At 42.7% G+C, this 23,498-nt stretch overlaps 2 protein-coding genes across 4 annotated transcripts in view; both read right to left on the bottom strand.

Annotated features, from left to right (window-relative positions):
* Window positions 1-11,416: 11,416 nt before the first annotated feature.
* On the bottom strand, window positions 11,417-16,274 carry LOC117250015 (uncharacterized). Of its 2 annotated transcripts, none has more exons than XM_033615950.2 (6): window positions 15,862-16,269; window positions 15,275-15,379; window positions 14,838-14,968; window positions 14,588-14,749; window positions 14,067-14,293; window positions 11,417-12,244 (listed from the first exon to the last, which is right to left on the bottom strand). In XM_033615950.2, the coding sequence occupies exons 1-6, from the start codon at window positions 15,926-15,928 to the stop codon at window positions 12,142-12,144; spliced, it is 795 nt and encodes a 264-aa protein (XP_033471841.1). In that variant the 5' UTR covers window positions 15,929-16,269; the 3' UTR covers window positions 11,417-12,141. The 2 variants fall into 2 exon arrangements, with proteins under 2 accessions (XP_033471841.1, XP_078021995.1); XM_078165869.1 differs by lacking the exon at window positions 11,417-12,244 and adding an exon at window positions 13,264-13,932 and having other exon boundaries at window positions 15,862-16,274.
* Window positions 16,275-18,423: 2,149 nt separating this feature from the next.
* Window positions 18,424-23,498, bottom strand: part of LOC117250014 (FERM and PDZ domain-containing protein 4-like) — a 68,750-nt gene continuing 63,675 nt past the window's right edge. For both annotated transcript variants that reach the window (XM_033615949.2, XM_033615948.2), the window contains exon 16: window positions 18,424-22,903. In XM_033615949.2, the coding sequence (XP_033471840.2) occupies window positions 19,530-22,903 (3,374 nt within the window). In that variant the 3' untranslated portion in view covers window positions 18,424-19,529. The remainder of the gene's footprint in view (window positions 22,904-23,498) is intronic.

Raw genomic sequence — 23,498 nt, forward strand, 5'->3', positions numbered from 1 at the left:
TGACCCTTTTGGGGCTCAACAAACAAACACTTCTTTACTTAATTTATATTCAGGAGAAGAGGAAGATTGCTCTGTAGATAAAAGTAAAGAGCATGAGTTCAAATGAGACTGTTGACCTTTGCTCTATGGAACTCCTCATTTCTTTCTCTACCATCTTTTCTGCTTCTCTCCACTGTGCCAGCTCTTAAAAAACAGAAAGTCCAGAGAAACAATTTAAAACACAGGGGCAGATCTCTTTGTTAAAACTACACATTACTCTGTATTTTGATTCCAACTGGACCAGTGTTCACGATTTGATAGAGCTCACTCATTTCTCTTGACCTTTTGCCTCCGAACAAATGGCTTCGCTCTTCTGTCACTGGGGAAAAAAAACAAACTGCTCTCAACCAAAAACACTGGACTCACTCACTGGAAATATCTGCCTTCAGAGTACAAATGGAATATTTTATCCATGCTTAAAACAGTTTGACACCAAAGACTCAAGCAATAATGAAATACAAATTGACATACTGGTAAAAAAAAAAAAAAAAAGGAGTGGTTTAAGTGTCCCATTGTGCAGCTTTGAAGTGCAAATGACAGAGAGGCCTCTGATTACATTTACATGTGAATTTTCAAATTTGGTCTGCAAACCGCAATCCCAGGAGGAGAAATCTGGAAATGATTATTTTGACGTGGTGTGGGGAGTCAAGATATTGTTTATACTTTAGCGGCGGTGACTTGATGAAAAGAATAATCTGGGAAAAACACTTATTCACTTCCTTGCCCTGAGTTATGTGACAAGATTGATTCCTCTCTCATGACTGCGAGCTAGCAGCTGGTTAGCTTGGCTTAGCACAGACTATAAACAAGGGGAAACAGATAGCCTGGTGTCATCCAAAGATAACAAAATCCACCTACATTCGTTTCTAATTCTCAATAATTAACACATTATACAATATCTTTTTTTAATCCATATGAAAACAGACTAACAGTCCTGTTGCTTTTACAATTATTGCAAAGGCCAACTTACAACAGGGTGCCTGGTGGCCTGCCTACCATTTTCTAATTCTCATTAAAAATACATTAGCCCTTTTTAAATAGGAATTGTGCAAATTTGTAGGAAAGCCCAATCAGTCTTCTTTCAGCATTGGCAGTATGAAAACAAAATCAGGGAGTGCAGCAAAATGCCGCCTACCTACTTTTGTTTATACAGAATGTGCCTTTTTCGGGGCAATGGGGGGCGTGAGCAAGTAACAAAACATGTTGCTCAGCGTGTGACGTAAACAGTGACGTGCTCCAAGGGAAACCACGGCTGGTCAGTCCTTCTGCGATTCTCTCGTAAGTCGGCCTTCACCGTGCCCATCATTTGACAGTTAATGGCCTCTTCCTTTGCATTGGAAGGAGGGCGCGCAATTCCTTGTCTCCCCAGTTGCTCATCTTTACAGTGTCTGTCAGTGTTGTTTCCTGTTCATCCACCGCCAGTGGGTCGCACGTGCGGCGTCATCAACAGGTCCTCCCACAAGTCATCAACAGCCCCTCACATGGCGGAAGGGCACTTCGTTCTTTTTAAACCAAAAAGGTTCCGCCACTTGGGCACCTCGGATCAACTCGCCAATCCGGCTCTGTGTGTCTAAATGCTGGCAGCTTGCCGGCAAAATGGCCCAACATTCGCCGCAAATCTGGCAGTGTAAAAGGGGCTATAGATTCAAACTGATTGTGCCCCCGTGCAAAGCAAATTGAGTGTCATGAGATTTAACCTTTCCTAGCATCACTGGTTCCAAACTCTGACTTTCAGTAAAATATTGCTGGATCACATTAGCTATGTCCCAATACCGTACTACATATTAGTTCTACACAGGGTTTGAGTATGTGCTATGTTCATGCTAGGAAAATATCAAAAGTAAGAATGCATAAAAAATGTGCTTCATGTCTGCATTTGCTGTTAATGCATACAGTTGACCCACAATGCGCAATGGAAAGACAGGGGCTAATGGAGCTAATGATAATTATTGTATAGTGTCATTAATACCGCGAATAATGGTTCTGCTCTGCTTCAGTGTCCCAGTAAACCAAGCCAGTGGCCAAGTCACTGAAACTTCTACACCTAAATGGAATGCAGCCCTGAATGTTTTTACTACACTGGTGGTTTTCCTGCTGTGACAATATCTGATACGAAGAAGATCCATTAACTAATTCAGACCTAGGACGCAAGATAAATTCACATGAATTCTCAAGGGACCATTATTCAGATTTTCACACTGTTTTAATTAAGTTTCAACCATTTATTTTTGTTGTACTTAAAAAAAAAAAAAAACGCCCCTTGTGAATTTTATAGCCCATATGCTTTAAAGCTTTCCAGACAACCAGGAAAGTGAACACTCTAAAAGCCTGTTTCACTGTAATTCTGAAGATCAGCCACACTTTCTTCTACAGTGATAACTGTATGGGGGACTATTAGGTCAAAGCTGGAAAAATTATGAATGCTTGCAGTATATGTCTTATATCTAAGTGATCATTTGGGGACTGAAATAACAGGCATAACTGTCCCACAGCTCTGTTAATTTGAACCAAAGCACTGGTTACACTGTAAAGGGAACCTGCTATTGTAAGACACTATTAAACCTTAAGAAAGTAAGACTGTAAAGGTCATCTTCAGCACAGTGGCAGCAAGGTTTTGTTGCTGTTCTTATCAGTGTCCTTGGTACCTGCCCAGGCTTTTGGATTTATCATTGCAATTCTGGCTACATCAAAATGCTCTCCTTCATATTCTCTCAGCTCTGTTTGCCCAAGCTGCAGCGACAGATGTTTGAGTGTTAGTACAGATGTCTATGAGAGGAATTTAGCTATGTAAGACTATTCAAGTCATGTAGCAACACTCAGTCACTGTGTTCACTCACTCTCAGTCACTTCTGGAACTCCTTGGGAGTCAGTAGTGCTGGTTTTCTATCCTCACAGCTAGTTAATTACTGTTAATTACAGGCACCTGGCATCCCAGGTGTAAATCACCCCCTCATTAGACGACTGAGGATGAATGAAACACCAATGTAAACCTCACATTGTACCGAGAGGGAATTAGTCATTCCACAGGAACACAATCCATCTGTGATGTCCGGGGCATTGCTCGAGCTATTTCGAGATGAAGTGTTGTAACTTCCTTTTTTTTTGGTACACCCAATTTCCTTCACCCTGCCTCATCTATTTCTGCAGTTTGTGATTTTCTACATTTTTCTCAGCTCTTTAGGAACACACTTGAACTCACTTGTTGTGTTCCAGTTGAGGTGCTGCCTCTGTCAAAGTCCACATTTTGTGACTGAAAACTGTAAAAATAATGAGTCAACAAAGCTGTTTCACTCCACAGGCTCCTCCAAATCACATGTTTTCTTTGGAGCCCTCAGTATCCTTTAATCCACTGTATGCTGGTCAATTATTTCGGAGTGCATTCGGGTAGTCAGTGGCGCCCAAAAGGTGGGGCCATGGCCGCCCTCACAGAATTGCTGGTGCACTCAATTTTTAAGCTAGCACGAAGGTAACATCAAGTTAAAGTGGATAACCTAAGGCATCCATTGGTACCAACCATGCTGGCATAGCTTGCCAGGAAGTGTGCTAAATAACACTCTTAATTTAGGCTAAATTTTTGTGAGGGAACAACTGGAATGACCATTTTCAAAGGGGTCCCTTGAACCCTCACCCCAAGATATCTGATTGAAAACTGGTTCTATAGGTATCCACAAGTCTCCCCAAACATTTTCTGGGGGCAACACTGAAGGTAGTTCTTGTAAACTTGTAAAGTTCAGAGATACCATGTGATTATGTCATATTTACAAGAGCTCAGGCAGCTACTGGTCAGTAAACTGCTACACACTCAACAAGTCCTCCAAATGAAATTATCATTATCCTCCATGACACATCCAAGTATTTTCTGATCTGACACTCCTTATCAGCAAGACAACATCATTTGTCAGTGCCTTCCAAGACTTCTACATATCCATTACCAAAATTAAGCTGTTTTCTGATCGTACACAGCTACAGTGTTTAGGTTTTAGTCCAAAATACTACTTGGTTAAAAGCCATGACAGTGGAAGCTTAGCATAAACTCAACAGTTCATCATTAGCCTTTGTGGATATGCTGTTCAAAACAATACTGACACAGAAGTGCGTCACTAACTGTGAGCAAACGAAATAGTGAAATATTCTTCCATTCTCTGCCAGGCTAAGCCCTGGTGACAGAATGTATTGGGAACATAAACTTGCTGATTTTTGATACGCTGAATGGAGAGCTGCTTGGGGTGTTTGTAGTGTAGAAAATACAGAATTTACTGATCTATGAAAGGGCAACAGCTATGCAAAGAGGCAAACAAACAGGGAGGTCTGTCTTTGTAGCTGGTAGCTCTCTGATCTCGGTGCTGTAGTGAAGGCAACCTACAGAAAAACATCCAAGGCACAGGGGAGCAGTAATGCATTGATTGTTTTTTTTTATCTTTACAGCAGTCATAATAATAGCATTTTGACTTCTACACTACTTCAGTATGACCTTTTTAAAGAGTTGTTTTTTTTGCTATGGTGCCAAGATCAGTCAACCACTGTGCTTGCGACAAAATACTCCTTGCTGTGCATTACATTCTGTGTTTCTTATTTGGCTAAGGACTTCTTGGTAGCCTCTAAAGTAGTGGAAGAAATCCCCTGAGTTCCACTTTAAAACCATGAGCTTTGAGGACTAATCTCAGGTGAGAATCAGGCCATGCCTTTACATTATATGTGAAATAGCTTCATTCTACAACTGAACAATGAAGTTAATGCTGATGCATCAATGTGTAAGCGGCATTTTGCTGTAGCTGTTCAAGGTGGAGCTAGTTTTAACTACTATATTTACAGTTTGGTGGTTTAGTCAAGTGGTTTGAGATCCCCCAAAGGGTCACAAGATGAATCTAGTTGCTTATTAGCATGCATATTAGTAGCATATTGGCTCTTCATTGGTCATTATAAAGCACTTACAGTGGTGGAAAAAAGTTTTCGGACACCCCATGCATTTGTGAAATATTGCATTAAGAATCACTCTTAGGTCTTCAAGTGCAATTTCTTTTAGTACAGTCACAGCCAAAATACTTAAAATACTTTAAAAACTTAAAATTGATTGGTTCCATAAAAATACATAAGAAATTTTGAGTATTGGGTCATTTTGGTACCAGTGATGAAGGTCGTTCTTTTTATTAAAAGACACAATTTTTGTTGCCAAGCTTCGTGTCTGCATAAAGCCAGCACATTTGAAAGTTCTTCAGACACAAAAATGGCTAAAACAAGGAACCTAACGCAGGAAACACGCCTGAAGATAAAGATTCTCAGCCAGGAAGGGTTCAGCTGCCGCCAGATAGCCAGGAAGTGCAGATGCAGTCCTTCAGCAGTTGGATACACTCTGCAGAAATAGACGAACCAACAGCTTGGAAGACAAACCAAGATCTGGGCGTCCAAGGGTTTCTTCAGCAAGAAATGACCGCATCCTGATCCGCATGTGCAGGCAAAACCGCCGAATGACATCACAGGAGCTTCAGCAGCAGTGGTCAAACCAAACTGGTGTCCAGTGTTCCACCCATACTGTACGTGGCCGACTTTTAGATCATGGCTTAAGGTCCTACAAGGCTATCAAGAAGCCCCTGATCAATGAGAGACAGAGGTTAGCCCGGCATCGTTGGGCCCAGGCACACAAGAACTGGACAGCCAGGAATTGGAAGAAGATTTTGTGGTCAGATGAGTCCAGTTTCCAGCTTTATCTTCCTCCTACTAACGTGAGGGTACGCAGAAGGCCAGGCGAAGCATTATCTCCAGCATGTACAGTACCTACTGTCAAGCATGGTGGAGGCAGTATCATGGTTTGAGGATGCATGAGTGCTGCTGGTGTTGGTCATCTCACTGTCTGTGATGGCACATTGAACTCTACCAAGTATTGTACCATTCTCGAAACCCACATGCTCCCTTCTGCGCGTGCACTGTTCCGTCGAGGTAAAAACTGGATGTTTCAACAAGATAATGCCCCTTGCCACACATCCAAGGCCAGTAGAACTTTGCTGCAGGAGCACAGTATCCAGGTCTTAGAGCGGCCAGCTCAATCCCCGGACATGAGCCCCATTGAAAATCTGTGGTGGATTATCAAAAGGTCTGTTTCAAAGCATAAACCAAAGAATTTAGAAGAATTAAAAGCAGTAATTCAAGAAGAATGGGACAAGATTACCCCTCAACAGTGTGAAAGGCTCGTGGGGAACATGCCAGCCAGGATTAGAGCTCTACTACGTGCCAATGGCAGGACTACTAAATATTAATTTGATGATGTGATGGTTTATTTATTTTTTGTTCAGTTTTGAACACATTCTCTGTTATTTGTTGACTTTGATACAGACAATGTTGAGAACTGACATATTGAAACTGTCAAGAATTTAGTTTTGTTAGTTTTTCTTGTAAACAATAAACAAAAAAACATAATTTGTATTTGTTTGTATCTGTCTAATGCAGCCACACCTTTTGAAACACAAAAAAGATTTTTCCACAAATATTTCATGATAATATTTGAGATTGTGTAAAATTTTAAGGGTGTCTGAAAACTTTTTTCCACCACTGTATTAATGCCTTATACTGCATTCTGCATTCCGTATTCTACAACTACTAGGCCAATAGCAAGGCCCTGTCTACATGAACACAGATATTTCTGAAAACAGATATTTTCCTCTACGTTCTGGCCTCTTAACCACATGCAAAGATTGTTTAAGGTCACAACCTAAGTCAGACTCGAGTCACAAACTGGATGACTTTAGACTCGACAAAATCAAAAAAGACCCACAATTCAGCAAGGACTATAACATCAGTGACTCTTGATGCTTACTTGTCTTGAAAAAACTTGATACCTTCTCCCTGAGCCCAAAGATTAAATAGTAAGTTATTTAAAAAGTGTAACACGTATGAATCAATTTTCCGTTATTTCCTGAATCAACTAACATTTATGCTGTTAATTCCCAGCAAGTCCACTCTACACTTAATGTTCCAGATCCACTTAGTTTGAGAACCATGAAGTACTAACAGTACGTTTCTGGAAATCGGCTAGGAAAAATTATACCAAAGACAATTTTGTTCATCTACAAAAACTACACGGTCATCAACAAAATAAGAAACGTTTGTATGCAAAACGAAATAGATAAAATTACACACAGAGACAAAACAACTGCCAGTTTGTTCAAAAACTGCACACAAAACAGTGAGTCAAAGTTAGCAAGCTAATATTTAGCTACCATAAGCTACGGAACTTTTCTACAAATTTGTTTTAACAAATAAATGCTCATTTTAAAAAGCATTTATATTACATATATAAATATTTATATTAGTTTTTGTAAATTTAATATTGGCATTACATTTGCTATAGAGCATATTATGACTTTTTTAGGACTCAAAACTCAAGTTTGGACTTGTAATTTGAGTGCATAAACTTGAGACTTAGATGTGACTTGCAAAACAATGACTTGGTCCCACCTTTGACGCCTTCTAAGGTGCAGATTTTTTATTTTTTTTTTAAATCCATTTACTGTGCATCTGTGTGAACATGTAAACAGAGTGTTTGAGAAATGATGGCTTAGCACTGTTGCAACATTTCGGACAAACGGAGGCATCTACTGCACCCAGTGTTGTTTAGCCCACATCAGGGTCCTCAGTTTAAAGTCCACCAGACATGACAGTTTGGGATCAGGCCTGATCAAACCAGCAGATGGTGGGACAATTTCAAAAATGGGATAGTTGTTAATGAGGAGTGGGAGGAAAACTTCTGCATGTCCAGAGCATCACTCTTATTTTTGCATGAGCTCCTTCGTCCAAATATCGAATAGGAATCAATGCTGATGAGATCATCAGTAGGTGTTCTGATAAAAGGTAAGGTTAGCCTTTAAAATATGAGTCATACTTAACTGTAGTAGTCATCCTCCTTTAAAAACTCTGGATAAACAGGGTCTATTCTGATGCAACAACACAAAGAACTAACTCAGACTGACTCAGAATATGCTCCCCTTCTACAATGAGGTCTTGCTCAGAAGCAGTTTAACAATAAGAACAAAGTAAGCACAAATCGAAACCTCTCCTTTATTAATGGACCACTTCAGAGATTTTCAAACATATCTATTAAAAATGTACTGCCTTATCACTAAAGATCAGTGTCTGCTATTTGCAGTAGTTGTGTTCTGTGGTACTGCCACCTTCTAAGGCCCGAACTGAGCAAAGCATATTAAGATTGTCATTCATGGACAACTATCAATATACAGTAATTTAGAGGTTATTGAGGGAAAACGGCACGTTAATGACCTATTAGTTGTGAGCATGGTCGTGCAGAATAAGGCATTAGTAAATGCTTGATAATGACTAAATTATAACAGAGGCTCTTAAAAAAGAACCTCCCCCGCAAGGACAGGAGGAAGATCTGTGGAGGTAGACCTTTGTTAAAAAGGCCTTATTGAGAAATTTCAGAGGGCAGCAAAAGAGACCCAGAGATCTCCCTCACAGTAAGGAAGAAAGGAAGATTTGTGACACTAGACCTTTGGTTTAAAAAAAAAAAAAACCTTATTGTGAAATTTCAGAGGGCAGCAAAAGAGACCCGGAGTTCTTCTCCCCAGAAAGGAAGAGGGGGAGAATTACTACAGATACAGTGGAGAAAGACAATGAGCTACCAAGCACCTTGAAAGAGGCGCCATCCAATGTCATCCAAGCCACATCTCAGAGGAAGAAAAAGGACAAGACAAAAATTCTAACTAAGATATGATCATTGGGTCTAGTTACATTCGACGAGGGTAAGAAGCAGTGTATACACCATTGCCAGAGTTGATGGGTTCGGCAAAGGGCTAGAGCTGCGTCCATCCCTGTTTGTATGCAGAGTTATCAAAACCTCGGACTCCCGTGGTCATTTTGTTGATACACGCTTGCGGCAACGATCTGGGGTTGATGTCTGCCAAGAAACTCGCATCCATAATGACGAGGTTATTGACACACCTCCACCTTTATTCAACGTCTCTCTGAGTTCGTCTTCTGTCCTTTCATGTTAGTTCAAAACAGTACATCAATCTCTCACATACTGACAAACCAGAGTACTGAAACTACCATACAAAACAAAAAGGCAATTATGGATAACAACTTGGGAAACATAATGGAGTTCATTTCACTGAAGCGATGGCTAGTCTTGGCAGCTATTGTCATGACCCGTCAAGCTACCGAAATTTATGTTTGTCATCCTTGCATTTCCTGTTTTATTTTGGTAACCACTGCTCGTCTAGTTTCAGATTCCATGTCCTGCCAAGTTTCCCTCCTTTGTGACTGCTTGCCTCGCCTAAATGTGTTTCACCTGTGTTTCATTGTCTTCCTTGTCTTAGTTAATTTAAATCCCTGTCTTGAGTAAGAGTTCCAGCATTTCCCTAGTGTTCCTTGTGACTTTGTTTTTGACTGTTACTGCCTTTTGACCACCCTTTTTGCCTGTCGAAATGGATACTTTTGCCTGTGTGACTGTCTACCCATGTACCGACCTGAGCCTGATTAAAGACCCTGAACTTTCATCTGAGTCTGTGAGTCTGCTTTGCGAGTCCTCCACCAGTTTGTGCTTGACAGCTATAGCTTAACTAGCTGGCAGGATAGTAACTTACTCGTAACTGAACTTTGGTCTTATTGGTAGTGCATTTTTAAAATTTTCACAGTGTTTTCCCAGTAATTATCAGGGCTGCAACATGTATCGTTTTTTTTTTTTTATCGTTGAGTTACAGATACAGCCATCTCGAATTTTCAGTTCCTCTTTGATGGGACCCAGGTAGATCCATGGAGGATCCCCGCTGAGACCTTGCCAGGCCCTTGACTGGTCTGTGGCTCAAATGAGATCCTCCGCAACGGCATAGTGAATGCGGCACTGAGTTGCGATGCCCCCACACACCATGTGTGGAAACCAGTTGGTTTATCTATCCACCAGGCTGAGCAGTGATAAAGAAGATAAAGCAGTTTACTGCTGAGATCTGCTGATATTTGATGTGCATGAATGATGGAGTTACACCATTGGTCAGAGTGACATGATGACGTGTTTGGGTGTTTCCCTATAGAGAGCACATTTACGCCCTGAGAACACTTTAATATATTATTATCGCCAGTAATATCGTTATCGCAATATTCAACAATGTTAGCACAAATCGTTTAAGTTCCTTATATTGTGAAGCCCTGGTAATTCTAAATTTCTACGGCAAAATAACTTTCATATGGTAAAACAGAGGTCAAAAAACAGTAATTAACATTAAATAATACTACCAAAAATCTAGTTTATCTATCTAGACTGTAACTATAGTGATTTACAGTGGTAACTTTGACATTATCACCATTTGGCTTAGACAAACACTGTGTGGTATTATTTGTTCTGTAATTATGGGCAACAAATATATAGATAGAGTGAGACAGTTTCTCTCTTTCTCAAGAAAGACTGAAGTAGGTCAATGTATGTGGGCTGTGGGAATCTGAACCACCACCAGACAAACCAATTTAATCTCTATTTTTACAAATTACAAATTAACACCATATATCTAATTGAGTAGGTTGGCCACATTTACATGTTACATGTTGAGTTGCCATAGTTGCAATATACATAAGTTCCACTTGCAATACCCTGTGGACAAATATTTGTATTTATCCTGCACCAACAACAGCACCAAATACAAACACAAACTGCAGTACATTCCTACACAGAAATTGTAATATTATCATAACTCAAAACCCCTTAAAGACAGCTATGTCACTGTGTTCCTATTTGCGTACAAAAATAAGGTTACAGCTATTTCATCATTTCTGACAATGACATTGCACAGCAGGATGTGTGCACGTCAACTTCTCACCCCTCCACCTCCCATTCATTGTCTTGAACCCTAAATAGCGTTTAATTTAATATTCATTCTACAGAGTGCCATGGCAACAGCTGTTTCCACAGTTGTATTAACAGTGCTTCTCCATTGAAGTCACAAGCCTGACTAATGACAGGAACATGGGGTGCTGGAAAATGATGCGACGTGGGCTCCACCTAGTGGCGTGAAGTGGTAACTTCAGCAGCAGAGCTCCAACACAGCCAGTGTGGACAAATGATCAATCCATTGATCGATTAATCCTATTATCTAGTACAATGGGCCATCTTTAAGAAGCTGCAGTCTCAAATCAAGGTGCTTTGCAAACTCCACACTCTACAAATCAACTTGCCAAGCCTACTAATCAATGTCCAGGCTACAAATCCATTTCAGACCTAACTACAAAACTATACTGTGGAAAGTGGTTCCCATTCATGAAAAATAAAGGACATATTTTGTGGAGTTGTATTTGACTCTATGGAAAGTGCAGACGTTTCATATTTATGTCCGAATACAGAATTCAAGGGTACAGTGAGGCCGAACAAAACAGATGGAGATTTTCAATAGTACAAAGTAACAGCTTTATTGAAATAGGCGTCTATTTTATCAAAATTTTTCAAGTTTTCAGGACAGACAGCAACAGTGCAATCAGTGACACGGACAACACCCTATAAACAAGACACACATAAACACAACTATATTCAGAGACGGCGAAGGCCACAGTTTCAAGTATTGTAAACGGTAACAAGGACACACACACACACACACACACACACACACACACACACTTATACAGCAACACCAAAGGCCATTTCACACTGCTCAATGCATGGTATTCTATACAAAGTTCTAAAAAACAATACAAATATTTTATTGACATCACTCACATCAATGTTCCTCCAAAGGCAATACATTTTTTGGAATAGGCTGTTAGATAAAATATCAGCATACCCTTACACCAACCAACAATAAATACATCATGAGGTGTGCCGTGCAACAAATGTTCCACTACTAACAATGCTTTCCAGTTCATATAAAAATGCAATGTGATTAAATAAGAGGTTTTATTGCATTTTGTTGTCATTACCTTTTCAAACCTGTGCTATGTGGCACATTTTCCATTGCTACCCTGACCTTTGGAAGAATACTGTAATGGTTTCTCCAAACAAGCACCACCATGTACAAGGATTCTGGCCCTGTACCACGTAGAAATTATTAAGGCCATCAATGAAGCACACCGTTCACCAGGGTGTAGCCAGCTGGTCCGATAGTGTTTCTCCTGTTATTTTGTGTCCATAGAGGAGTCATCAGCACATCCCATAATCCTCTGCAGCTCCTGAATGCAGGGCACAATCGACTGGCTGTGCAACTGAGCCATTTTCAACCTAGAGAGAGAAACACAAGAGTCATCTGTTGAACAGTTTTCACCAGGATACTTTCTCAATTCAATCCATTCAGTTTTTTTTAACTGATTAACAAAACATCCAACTAAAACACCTGTCTACAGTTAGAAAGTGATGAATATGGTAACATCTCAGCTTCTTAGCTCATCAAGAGGCTAGGTAGTTGGCACCGACAGAAGTACCTTTGTAGCTAGCAAGCTTACTTTACTAGCTATGTCAGAATGTTAACAACCATCACTTTAATGTCAAACACTGAATCTTCCTTTAGCTGCTAGATTTCATAAGATGACTGACAAGCATCATACACAAACATATGTAATGCATCCCAGTAGGCTTGTCACGATACCAGAATTTCAGTAGTCGATACCAATGCCAGTGAATTTCCACAATTCTCGATACTCATTCGATACCACGATAAAAATAAAAAAACAGAACTTATGTATTTCTAAATTCACTACTTTATTAAAACTGTTTCAAACTTCAACTTTAACTCTAAGGCCTCATTTTTTTCCTCATAGTGGTCCACTAGCAGCGCGACTCGAACAGCTCGTAGAACAGATGCGGTGTAATTGCTCTAACCTGTTAACATGCTCGCCAAAATGAAAACCTGAGTAAACAGCGACCGTTCGCAAGTGCTACGCGAATGCATCGCTTGCGGTGTAAATGAGTCCCTCTCCACACACAACTCCTACTACCTGACTTTTCAACAAGCCGAGGTGCTGTGGCTCCAGCAGCACTTGTAAAAGCCATTGTTTCTAGCAAAGACAATGGAGAACAGGTGCTCGTCCTTGGCACTAAGTGACGCGTGTATACTGCCCATGTCAGTTCCAACAGGAATCGACATGGCCCACTGAGGGCAAACCTGTATCCGGTACTTACAGCGCCAAAAAACACACACACACACACACAAAAAAAAAAAAAAACAGGTACCAATGTATTTTTTGCGTGTTGGCATCGACTTGGTACCTAAGTATTGGTTCTCATGACAACCCTACATCCCAGTGAGAGGTGAGGCCAGATGTATAAACAATGCATATGCACAAACACCATGTGTACAGGAAGAAAGCATTCTCTAAAATATCAAAGGCATATTACAAACTTTATTTAACATCATTTATAATTCTGTTTATCTACATTTGGGCCATGGTCTCCCTATTAATGGTCGTTCAATTTGATCCTGAATTGTGGAACACTTTGTAAAGTCCATTTCCACATGGGCGCTATATTAGTGAAATCGTTTTTATGCATCTGGCCCCTGGGTGGTAAAGAAAGTGGAACATCAAGCAAAGCAATGAGACCAAGTTGCCCAGGGGCGTGTGTGTCAGCAAAAGGCTAAAAAACAGTGTGAACTTACATTCAACAGGTGACAAACAGGACTCCAGTAGGATGCCCATGCTGCACTGCTTCAGCTGGATATTTAAGTCGGAAATTGGCTGCCAGCACGTTAGCAAATTCAACGTGGGAGGCGACAGTACATGAAGCATATCGCAGATTAAGCCTGTATGGCTCATAAATGCTTAACACAGATTTAAAAAAGGTAATCATTTGCATAAATCAAGGTTTGCTGTCGCCTGGTTTCCCCAGGAACCTGAGATGACCTTTGTTGCTTAAGGATCAGGCTGTTCAGAGGATTGTGGGAAGCCTTCAGCAAATCTTAGTATCCAACTGACCTGTTAACATGATAATTTCCTTGTTGAGTATCTCCTTTATCTGATATATAATCAGTGTGCATGTTGACACACTATCAGTGTAAACAATGCATCGTTTAAGATCTGAATGTAGATGCCAGCAGCTAATGTGTTACCTTCTGAGCAGCTCGCGTCCTCTGTTGGGCCCGGGGTGTAAGTGCTGCAGAGCAGTGAGGCTCTGAGCTGCCAAGATGCTGTAACACTGTTCTCGGAGAGCGTTATGGCTCGCCGTATCCCACTGCGGCAACTCGCTGGTGTAGCGCCACGCCATCAGTGTGTGCTCCAACACGGCATCCCACTCTTTGTTCCTCAGAAGAACTTGGCCCCACTCCTGACACGAAACCTGAGGGGGAGGATAAGAAGGTAACGGCTTAGGGTTGTCACAAACACTCCACTCGCAGCCAGGTAACATACAGAGCAGTTTTTAATATATCAGTGACAAAAATCCTCTTCATGGAGACAAAAAGCTCAGTGTGAAAAGAATAGCAGGGTGTGCTTTAAGAGCCAAGAACTCCTTTTATAAGTCTAAAATTAAATACATCACTTCCCTGCAAATGAGAATTGGACAGCAAACAAGTAAAATGACATCCGCAGGTCATCATTCATACAAACGTGGCCAAACATGACTGATACTCACTTTGAACGCCACCAGGTGAGGATATGCCTTTCTATAGCAGTGAGCATCCCTGTTGGAGCCGAGCCGTGAGTATGGTATCGACCGGTAAACATTTGCTTTCTTCAGCTGCAGGTCTTCCTGGAGAGACTTCAGGTCGGATGCGAGGATCCTCGGTTCTTGGCTCTAGAATGAAGGCAACACAGCATATTTTATTTTACATCTTGGCTACTAAAATTCTGCAAAAAATATTCTTTTGGGCCAGGATGGATACCTGCTCGACTAAGATGAGGGATCGGATTAGCTGCACAAGCTGCTGTTTGGAGAGAGGGGTATGGGGTTCGTCCATCTTATCACACTGCTCCTCTATCCTCCCACTCCACACCCCACCAATGGACAAGTCCACTGCGGAAAAAAAACGGGATATAATTAGGACAATAATAAAGCAGAGCAAACAACTGCAGGGACGATTCAACAATCACTGTGAAGGTTGCATTTCCAGCCATTCTGGGACACATCTGCTATCACCTGACGCTGACTGAGTACCTTGTCAGATTCCCAAACATTAAGGGACACAAAATGGTAGAAGACAGCACACTGAAAACACACCAGCCACATTTTCTGTCCAAGTTTTTCCATTTGACAGCTCACAAAACCAAACCACACAGCAGCTTCGCAGGTGGATTGACAGTTGAATCATTTTGTACTTACATGAGTGCACACGCTTGGTGTGTGTGGTTGCTTTTCTCCCTCTTGGAAATGGAGATGGAGCCAAACGAGCGCTTAAAATTTCTAGATAGGACCTCCTCATTCGAGCTGTAAAAATATATATATATTAATAAAAATGAGTGACAGTGGCTCGTGTATATAGTTCTGCATTATCCTAGTGGGAAACAGGTGAAACTGATAACACTGAGTATGGCTGTGTTCCATTTCTTGTCCTTGTAAGTTTGCCCATTGAGCCAGCATGCACAATACCAAAACCTGCACTAAATGGAACGCAGCCACCTTTTATGTTTATTAAATGCACCTGTGTTTTCCCTCCTGTGACGTGTTAAAATGTCTGCTGTGATAATACACTTCAATATGAATGCATACACCGCCATATTTTTGGATAATAGGCGCAGCTGGCCACTTTAAAATAACTCTAAACACATATTATTATTATTTAACCGACTGTTAATCCTGCGCGCGCGCGCGATAACACTAGCTTGATAGCAAAGTGGCGCGTGCAGCACAATGGACACAACTTAGAAGTTTCGTAGCTTCAATTAAAAGCTGACGTGTCTCAAACTTACCTGCGATTTTGGGCTGCGGAGGAGGTATTTCCACCAGGGCTCGTCGTGGCTGGCACACAGCTGCCATTGTGACAAAACTAATGTGAAGACGCGGGGCTAACTCGCTGCTAGTGACGCTACTGTTAGCTGAACTTTAAACCCCACGGGGTGCCCGGTAGCAACTTCTCCACGGCGGTAACTGGTGAACACGACAGCGTCTTCAAAGCCGTGAAGCCACACACGACAAACGCACTTTACTTTAACTCACTACTACAAAAACCCGCGCTGTTGTGAAGCCTGTCGTGTGAGTTCAGGACGGTTACAACTTTTGTCGACTCCTCACCGCCAATACAACACTGATGATGATCAAGCGCGCGACACGAGTTGCCGCGCGGGCGGGGCCTTCCCGCATGCGTGGACCTGATTGGTAACCGTCGCAGCACGTGAAGAACAGGCGCCCAATATGTAAAGGAGGCGGCCAGCTTCCTCCAACTTCCTCCACCCACACATCTGCTCTGCTGTTTGGGGTGGGGATCACGTGAGAGAAAAAACGCTCGTGCACGCGTGGACACACGAATGGCTGCGCGTGGCCGCTCACTATGCATTGTAGTGTTAAAACGTTGACAGTCTTCATTCTGTATGTCCAGTTAAATCAGTCACCTGGCATGGATATATATATATATATATATATATATTTTAATGCATATGAAGCATTAATATATGAAATACAACTATTCTCTCATTCATTATGTCCTGACCAAGGCTGCAGCTATGGAGGCAACATTGTAGGGTTGGCAAATCTGTTGACCCCCCCACCCCCCCCAGTACACATGCAGGACACACAAAAACTGACTTTAGTTGGCTTCACATTGGCTATCTGACAAATATGACATAATATAGACTAACATTGTTGCATACTCCCTGTGTGGCTAAACTGATGATCAAACTGTGATGGCTGACTTTCAAATCGGCCCCTTTTTACCAAAAACATTTGTTTTCACTCCACGCGATCACTGATACTACTTAAACGAACTGACATATGACAATTTCAGGCAAACCAACACATCATGCCACAGGTCACAGGTGAGACAAAGGGCTTGTCCCAATACCCACACTTCCCCTAGAAATACCCACTTGCACTTGGTTGTACGCATCCACGTTTAGGCTAGTGGTGTCCCAAAACAGAATTGAGGTAGTGGAAGTGGTTTCCAACACTTAAAACCCACCCTCGATTCCAAGGGAGCCCCGACCCACACTTTCAACGAAGTGGAAGATGAAGTCAGCGACTTCGGCAAGTTTTGGAAAACAATTTGTTATTGTATGATCAGAATGTAGGCTACACAAACAACAGATGGTTGGACTAGCGTAAACTCATCAGCAACTTGGTTGAACACAGCGTCAAAATATTTCAACAAATCAACTTACTCGAACAAAATCGATCTACTAGAAGACGTTGTAGGCGCCTCCTGTTTTCAGCATTTCTTCTCCGTTGATTCATCAGACGGAGAAGAATAAACATAGCACACGCCACGACACAAGTGCTGGAGCCGGCATTTTCATTGTGTCGCTACTACGCGTGACATATCCCTGCACGTCGGCCACGCCAACTTGCATGAAGTGGTGTCTCATTTCTTAGGGAAAGATCTCTATGCTAATATTGCTCACTTCCCTCATCAAGGGTTATCTCGCAAACGAGGGCACTCAATACCAAGTGGACAATTTAAGGGGTAGAAATGGGATTGGGCCTAAGTCATTGTTTTGCTAGTCAGAAGTAAGGATGCATTCACACTGGAGCTATTTAGTCTGCTTTAAATGATCCCTGGTCCGTTTCCATGGATAGTTCGGTTGGTTTGGAGTGGTTTGAAAGCTCATTCCGAACTCTGGTCCGCTTGAAAACTGGGGGTCTCGGATCACTTGCAAGCGAACCCTGGTGTGGTTGGCTTACAGTGGGGAAATGCAAACGAACTATCCAGCGAACCAAAGACAGGAAGTGACGTAGAGTTGGGTAGTCTTTGCACTCAAGTCACAAGTCCTTAACTTTGATTTTTCAAGTTCTACGTCAAGTCACAAAGCACTCTTCAACAACGGTAAGCCTGTTTAAACAACAGAGTAATATCATATTATATTTACAATTCAAGAATGCTTTTTAAAATTCATATTTATTTGTTAAAACAAGTGCGACTGAACTTAACCATAAAAAGTCCAAGTCGAGGTGCAAGTCTTCTTCAATTTTGTCTTAAGTCATCAAATTTGTGACTCGAGTCTGATTGGAGCATATGTGACTCCAGTCCACAGCTCTAGGTTATCAGACTACTACAGTGATGTCAACTTACCTCTATAATATTTACTAGGGAGACCGAGTTGAGACACAACAGGCCACGGAGAGGCTTGAACGAAGCCCTTCAGCTGTCATCGACCCTTCGAGCAAGTCAACAGAACAAAAAGTACATAGACACTTATTAAAGTTATTAAAGTTATTAAAAGCTGTTGTAATTTTATTTTAAAATTAATAATGCTCAGAACACTCCAGTGCTTTTCGTCTGTTATGGTCAATAATTGAAAGCAAGAGACAGAAAAATATCTGTAAAATGTTTTTAATAGGTCGGTGGATAATTGGAAAAAAACAAAACAAAATAAAACAAACAAAAAAAAAAAAAAAAACAACAGGAATTTAATTTCTTCTCAAGCGACACACCTGCATCTTGATACATAGTGTGGAATAATAAATCTTTAAGCACAGAACTTGATTGAAAACAATTGATAATTAACACAAAAACTATTAAAAAAGATATAATATTAGATATAATTAACACAGTGTTTGATCTGACATATTTTGTCATAAATTATATGCTTTCTAAACTGTTAATATAAATGTATTATTATAGTTTAATACATTTTATTTTGAGGGGGATAGTTTGTTATTTACTGCTTAATATAGTTATCTGAAAATAACCTATGTGCTAGATTACGAAGCAGTGGTGAATGCAGTGCAATTCTGGTGTCCCTGTATATCCAACATTTCTAACAAATATTCCTCTCATCCTGCAAAAAAAAAAAAAAAAACACAAAAACCTGCATTTTAAAAACACTTTTACAGTCATCCAGAAATCCAACCTGATATTAGGTTAAATCATGTGACTGAAATGATAGCACTGGACTGACAGTGACACATTTTTACGTACATTTCTACGAATAAATTATAAATATATGTTGTAAAACTGCACTTAATGTATTTATTGAACTGAAAGTGAAGTCCCTCCAGCCCTGTACAATATCAGAGCAAGTTAAGCTGAATACTCTTGGCTTCTTGAAACTGCTACGGCAATATATATTATATTTATGTACATTATATACATTTCTTTTTAAATAAGTTACATAATGCACAGGTAAAAGGGTATCTACTAGGTACATGTCATATTACAAAGGTCTGTGACAGTATGGCTTTGTAAATTTACATTACAATACTGTCACCAGAGACAGCAAATGCAGTCAGATAGGACTGCCTTTCAGCATCACACTCAGTTTTGTGTACTTTAATGTCAAGTCTTACACTTTATTGATGTTGATATGGAGACTGACACCTTATATGAAAAATAAATGACTTCTCCAGCTGACCTAGAAATAAAAAAGATGCTTAAAGACAGACTACTGACTGCGTAGGCCACACTATAAAGCGTAAAGAGTAGCCTCTACTTGCTAAGCAGCGTTTTAAGGGAGCGGGTGAGTGCGTTAGCAATGGCCGACATGGTACTGGAGTGGCGGACCAGGGCTTTCACGCTGTGCTCCCCTGGTGCTCCCACGGTGGCAGCCTCAGCCGCTTTGAGCAAACAGATATAGTTCATAACAACCTCGTCTACCTTTGCCACGACCTCTCTCTGCTGGTGCGAGGCCGAGGCGCCGAGCCCCCTCACGAGACACATACAAGCTTCGCAGAGACAGCACAGCACCTGGAAGCTACACGTCACAGCGAGCAGCATCTCCTCAGGGCTACTGTGGGCCTGTGCCATCCTCCGGCACGCCCGGCCCAGTTCTTTTGACTCAACAGAGAGGAGCTGCTTGTACTGGGATACATCCTGGAGAGGCATCTGGGCTCCGCGATCGTAGCGGCCTACGCTGGATCTCACCAGCGCGATGAGCTCGCTGGCGTCACGACGGACATCGATGAAGCCAGAAGGGAAGCAGTACATGCGGTCCTTGAGTGCATTGATGCGTGCGAGACGGTCGCTGAAGCTCATGTTATTGAGGACCTCCCCATACAGCTGCTCCCCAGCCACATCCACTGCTGAGCCACAGGGCAATATGGCCGATGCAGCGGCACCGCCATTATCAACATCGTTTCCACCACGGCTTCGCCTCGGCCTCTCCCACTCAATATCATCTTCCTCTCCCTCACTCTTACGTTTAAAGAAACAGTAGCTAAAAGGCCCGTTGCATCTCCAGGGACTGGTATCCAGTTTTTGAGAGCCCTTCATGTGTTTCGCATCTTTCTGCAATGGAAACGCTACAGACGCCCTTCTACTGTCGATCCTATTACCTGTAGACCAGCACGTGTGGGAAGTTACGGAGCCTTGGGAGTAGCTCTTGGAGAGCCGCTTCCTCGTCGGCCTCCGCTGGACTTTGGTCTCACCTTGCTGGGGCACAGATGGTGACAAGGGTTGCTGGCTCCGGCTCCGAGTAGGCTTATCAAACAAAACCTCCACACTGCCAGAACTGGCAGTCACGTTGCTGGAGCTGCGTTTTAGCTCCCGGCCCCGTTGCAGGCTATTGCAGAAGGGATCTGTCTGTGCTAGGGTCGGGGTCACGGCCTGAATGTGGTTCTGCCGGGACTGGAGTGAATGCACGGTGTCCTGTGTGCATCCTGCGTTGCTGGAGCTAGTGTTGGCTTGCAGGGCAAGAGAAACAGGAGGTGGAGGAGGTGGTGGGGGAGGTGGTGGAGGAGGTGGAGATTGGGGGTTGGGAGTTGGAGATGTAATGCAAGCCCTAGTGCCAGTGGATGTCTGCCTGACAAAAGCTGAAGGGTGGTCTCCCCTTCCTAGTGAGATGGTGTTGGGGTCTGCTCGTTGACCACTCACACTGGAGGCAGCAGAGAAACAAAGAGAATCGTTAGGACGAGAATGAGGAGACTGACGGACTGCATGCTTTGCCCTCTGGTCTGATCTGAACCAGTCCTCAGTGCCGCTACTAGGTTGGCTTCTTGAGCGAGGTGGGGGACGGTTAGTGCCACCCTCGCGGTTTCCGCCTGTAACAAATCCCCCGTCACGAATGACAGAGCCCTCTTTTTTATACAGTGACAGGAAGTGCTCTGGGTCCATACCACTTCTCTCTAGTTCACTTTCCAGGCCAGAAAAGGAGCTTCTCCTCTCAGCGGAAGCTGGCCTGAAATCTAGGTTGTCATTCATTCTCTGAGCCTGCATTTCAGGACTTCTCTTGAGTTTGGCAGGAAGTGTGGCAGAATGGTACGACTGGGGATTTTTATTTGCCATCTGCATGGCGGTTGCATTAGGGGTTACTAAATTTGGGCTGAGGAATGGGGATGACATGGATGAAGGCATACATGGGCAGCGAGCGATGGTGTTCCCTCTATTCTTCACCATTTCCACAAGCTGAGGGTTACTAGTGATAAAGCGCCTGGTGTCCTTTTTTACCGCCCCTCCCATGCCTGCACTGTGCAGTTTCCCTCCCTGATGCATCTGGCTGACTGTTAGATAGTTAATCAGCTGTCTGTAGGCCTCACTGCCTTCCTTCTGGTTCAGCGCCTTAAAAGAGGCCTGTTGTTTAGCATGCAGATCATTGTGGGGTCTCTTGCTCCCAGTACCTGTTGTCTCTTTATGCTTAGACGGTGTGGCTGAGGAGGGGCGGCCCTGTTCAGCCCCTGCAGCAGGAGGATGAATGTTGGGCAGCATTTTCCGAAGGAGGGCAGGGTCCGCATGAGGGTGGAGGTCTTTTCCCTGAGTGCTCTGGCTAGGGATGCCGCGAGACATTCCGGGTTTGCTATCTTCATAGTTTAGCACCCTGAGTAATGAAGAGGAGGAACTAGAAAGCGGGTGCCTTTGCAAATGGTGGTGTTTTGATTCAACTGCACTGGGGCCGAGTGGTGAGTCGGTTGGGGTGGCGCAAGCACTACTGTTCGTGCTGCCACCAGCATCCAGCGATGAGCACAGAGAGCCCTGGAGTGAACTGTGGGCTTCTCCTTGCAAGTTTGAAATCCTTTTTGCTAGATGGTACTCACACAAACGTGCAACACTCTGCTGTCTAGAAATCGGCTGATGGTCGTTTTGTACGTCCGATCCCTGGTCCGACCCCCCTAATCTGGATTTTTTGGTTGGGGACAGCAATGATGCCACAACTAGATGTTCATCTTGCTCTACAGCCGCAGCTCCGTTGTCTGCGCCGCAGTCTCCCAAGTTAACAGTATCTAACAGTCGATCAGAGGTAGTGGAAGGAGGGCGGAGGATTCTGTGATGGTCACGGAGGAGGCTGTTGGTTCCAACACCCTCAGCTGCAGAATTTTCTGCCAAAACAGAATTCTGTCTTCTTTGAATCTCCCCTCGCTCACAGAATGAAGTGCGCTGGTCCAACTCCAGATGGCTGCGGATCCCACCACCCTCCCCTCGATGCCCTTCCCTTGTGCTGAAGGTGTTGTACTTCCCACTGGAGTCTGCAGACTTTTTGTGATGCTTGCCTCCTGGTGTGGTGGAACTTGGACGCTGGAGGGTGGACGAGATGTTAGTCTGGGGCCTCGGTGCCAGGCTGTCCGGCCCTGACGACGCTGAATCCAACAAAGGGCTCCGTCTTGGAGGAACTGCAGGAGGCTGAAGGTGCCGTGTTGGACTGCGGGGTTTCTTCTGTATTGTTCCTACCGTGCTGGGTGAGACAGGGAATTCTGTTTTCTCCTCAAGTAAAGGTTGGTACCCCTCCCTCGTGGCCACCAGGAGACGCATGTGGCTCTCGTTGAGTCTGTGAGTAGCCGCCAATTCAGAGATTTCTGTCATCTCTGAGGAGTTGGTCTCATTGCCAGAATCTGAGGACGACTCTGGGCTAAAGCCTCGGGAAGTGTAAACACCTAGAAGATAAGAGATAGAAAGTTAAACATGAGTCATGAAGCTAATGAAGCTAGCTGCTGTTAAATGTGTACTGTATTTAATATTATAATATTAACTATGACCATATTTGCAATTGACCCTTCCTAAGTTCTGCCCCCAATAGTAACTGATGATAGAATAATGTATGCTAAAATATGTCAGCAACCAACCTATGTGTCCGTTTCCAAATCCCTTTAAAGTTACCCCAAAAATACAGAGGAAGCAATCCTGGCTCCTAGCTATACATTACATTGCTAGCTAGTGTTTTGCTAACATTGGCTACCTAAAGATGTGTACTGTGTATAACCATCTTTCAAAACGTTGTTTTCTTTTCAACATAGATGAGCCTAGCACATTCCATTTCTATGTTTCATAGAAAAGAGGAAAGGTGGCTGAGGTTCTCTTGGGTTCCAAGCCTGCTCGACTGTTATTGGAGCACAGAGTAAAAGGGGCGGGACTTAGAAAGGGCTAGTTGAGAACGCATTATACACAAATAGTTTCTTTTCTGCTGTCCCGGACGTGTTTTGTGCATTTGCTAGCTTAAAACAGGCAAGAGGTCATCGAAAATTAAAGATA

The sequence above is a fragment of the Epinephelus lanceolatus genome, chromosome 24, assembly GCF_041903045.1.
Source record: "Epinephelus lanceolatus isolate andai-2023 chromosome 24, ASM4190304v1, whole genome shotgun sequence".
NCBI classification, from domain to species: Eukaryota; Metazoa; Chordata; class Actinopteri; order Perciformes; family Serranidae; genus Epinephelus; species Epinephelus lanceolatus.

Excerpts from the sequence above, each read along its gene's own strand:
- LOC117250015 (XM_033615950.2), bottom strand. The coding sequence starts at position 15,928 with ATGGCAGCTGTGTGCCAGCCACGACGAGCCCTGGTGGAAATACCTCCT. Across the intron at positions 15,380-15,861 it reads TCCGCAGCCCAAAATCGCAG|CTCGAATGAGGAGGTCCTAT; the intron begins GTAAGTTTGAGA and ends ATATTTTTACAG. Across the intron at positions 14,750-14,837 it reads CCCTCATCTTAGTCGAGCAG|AGCCAAGAACCGAGGATCCT; the intron begins GTATCCATCCTG and ends CCTTCATTCTAG.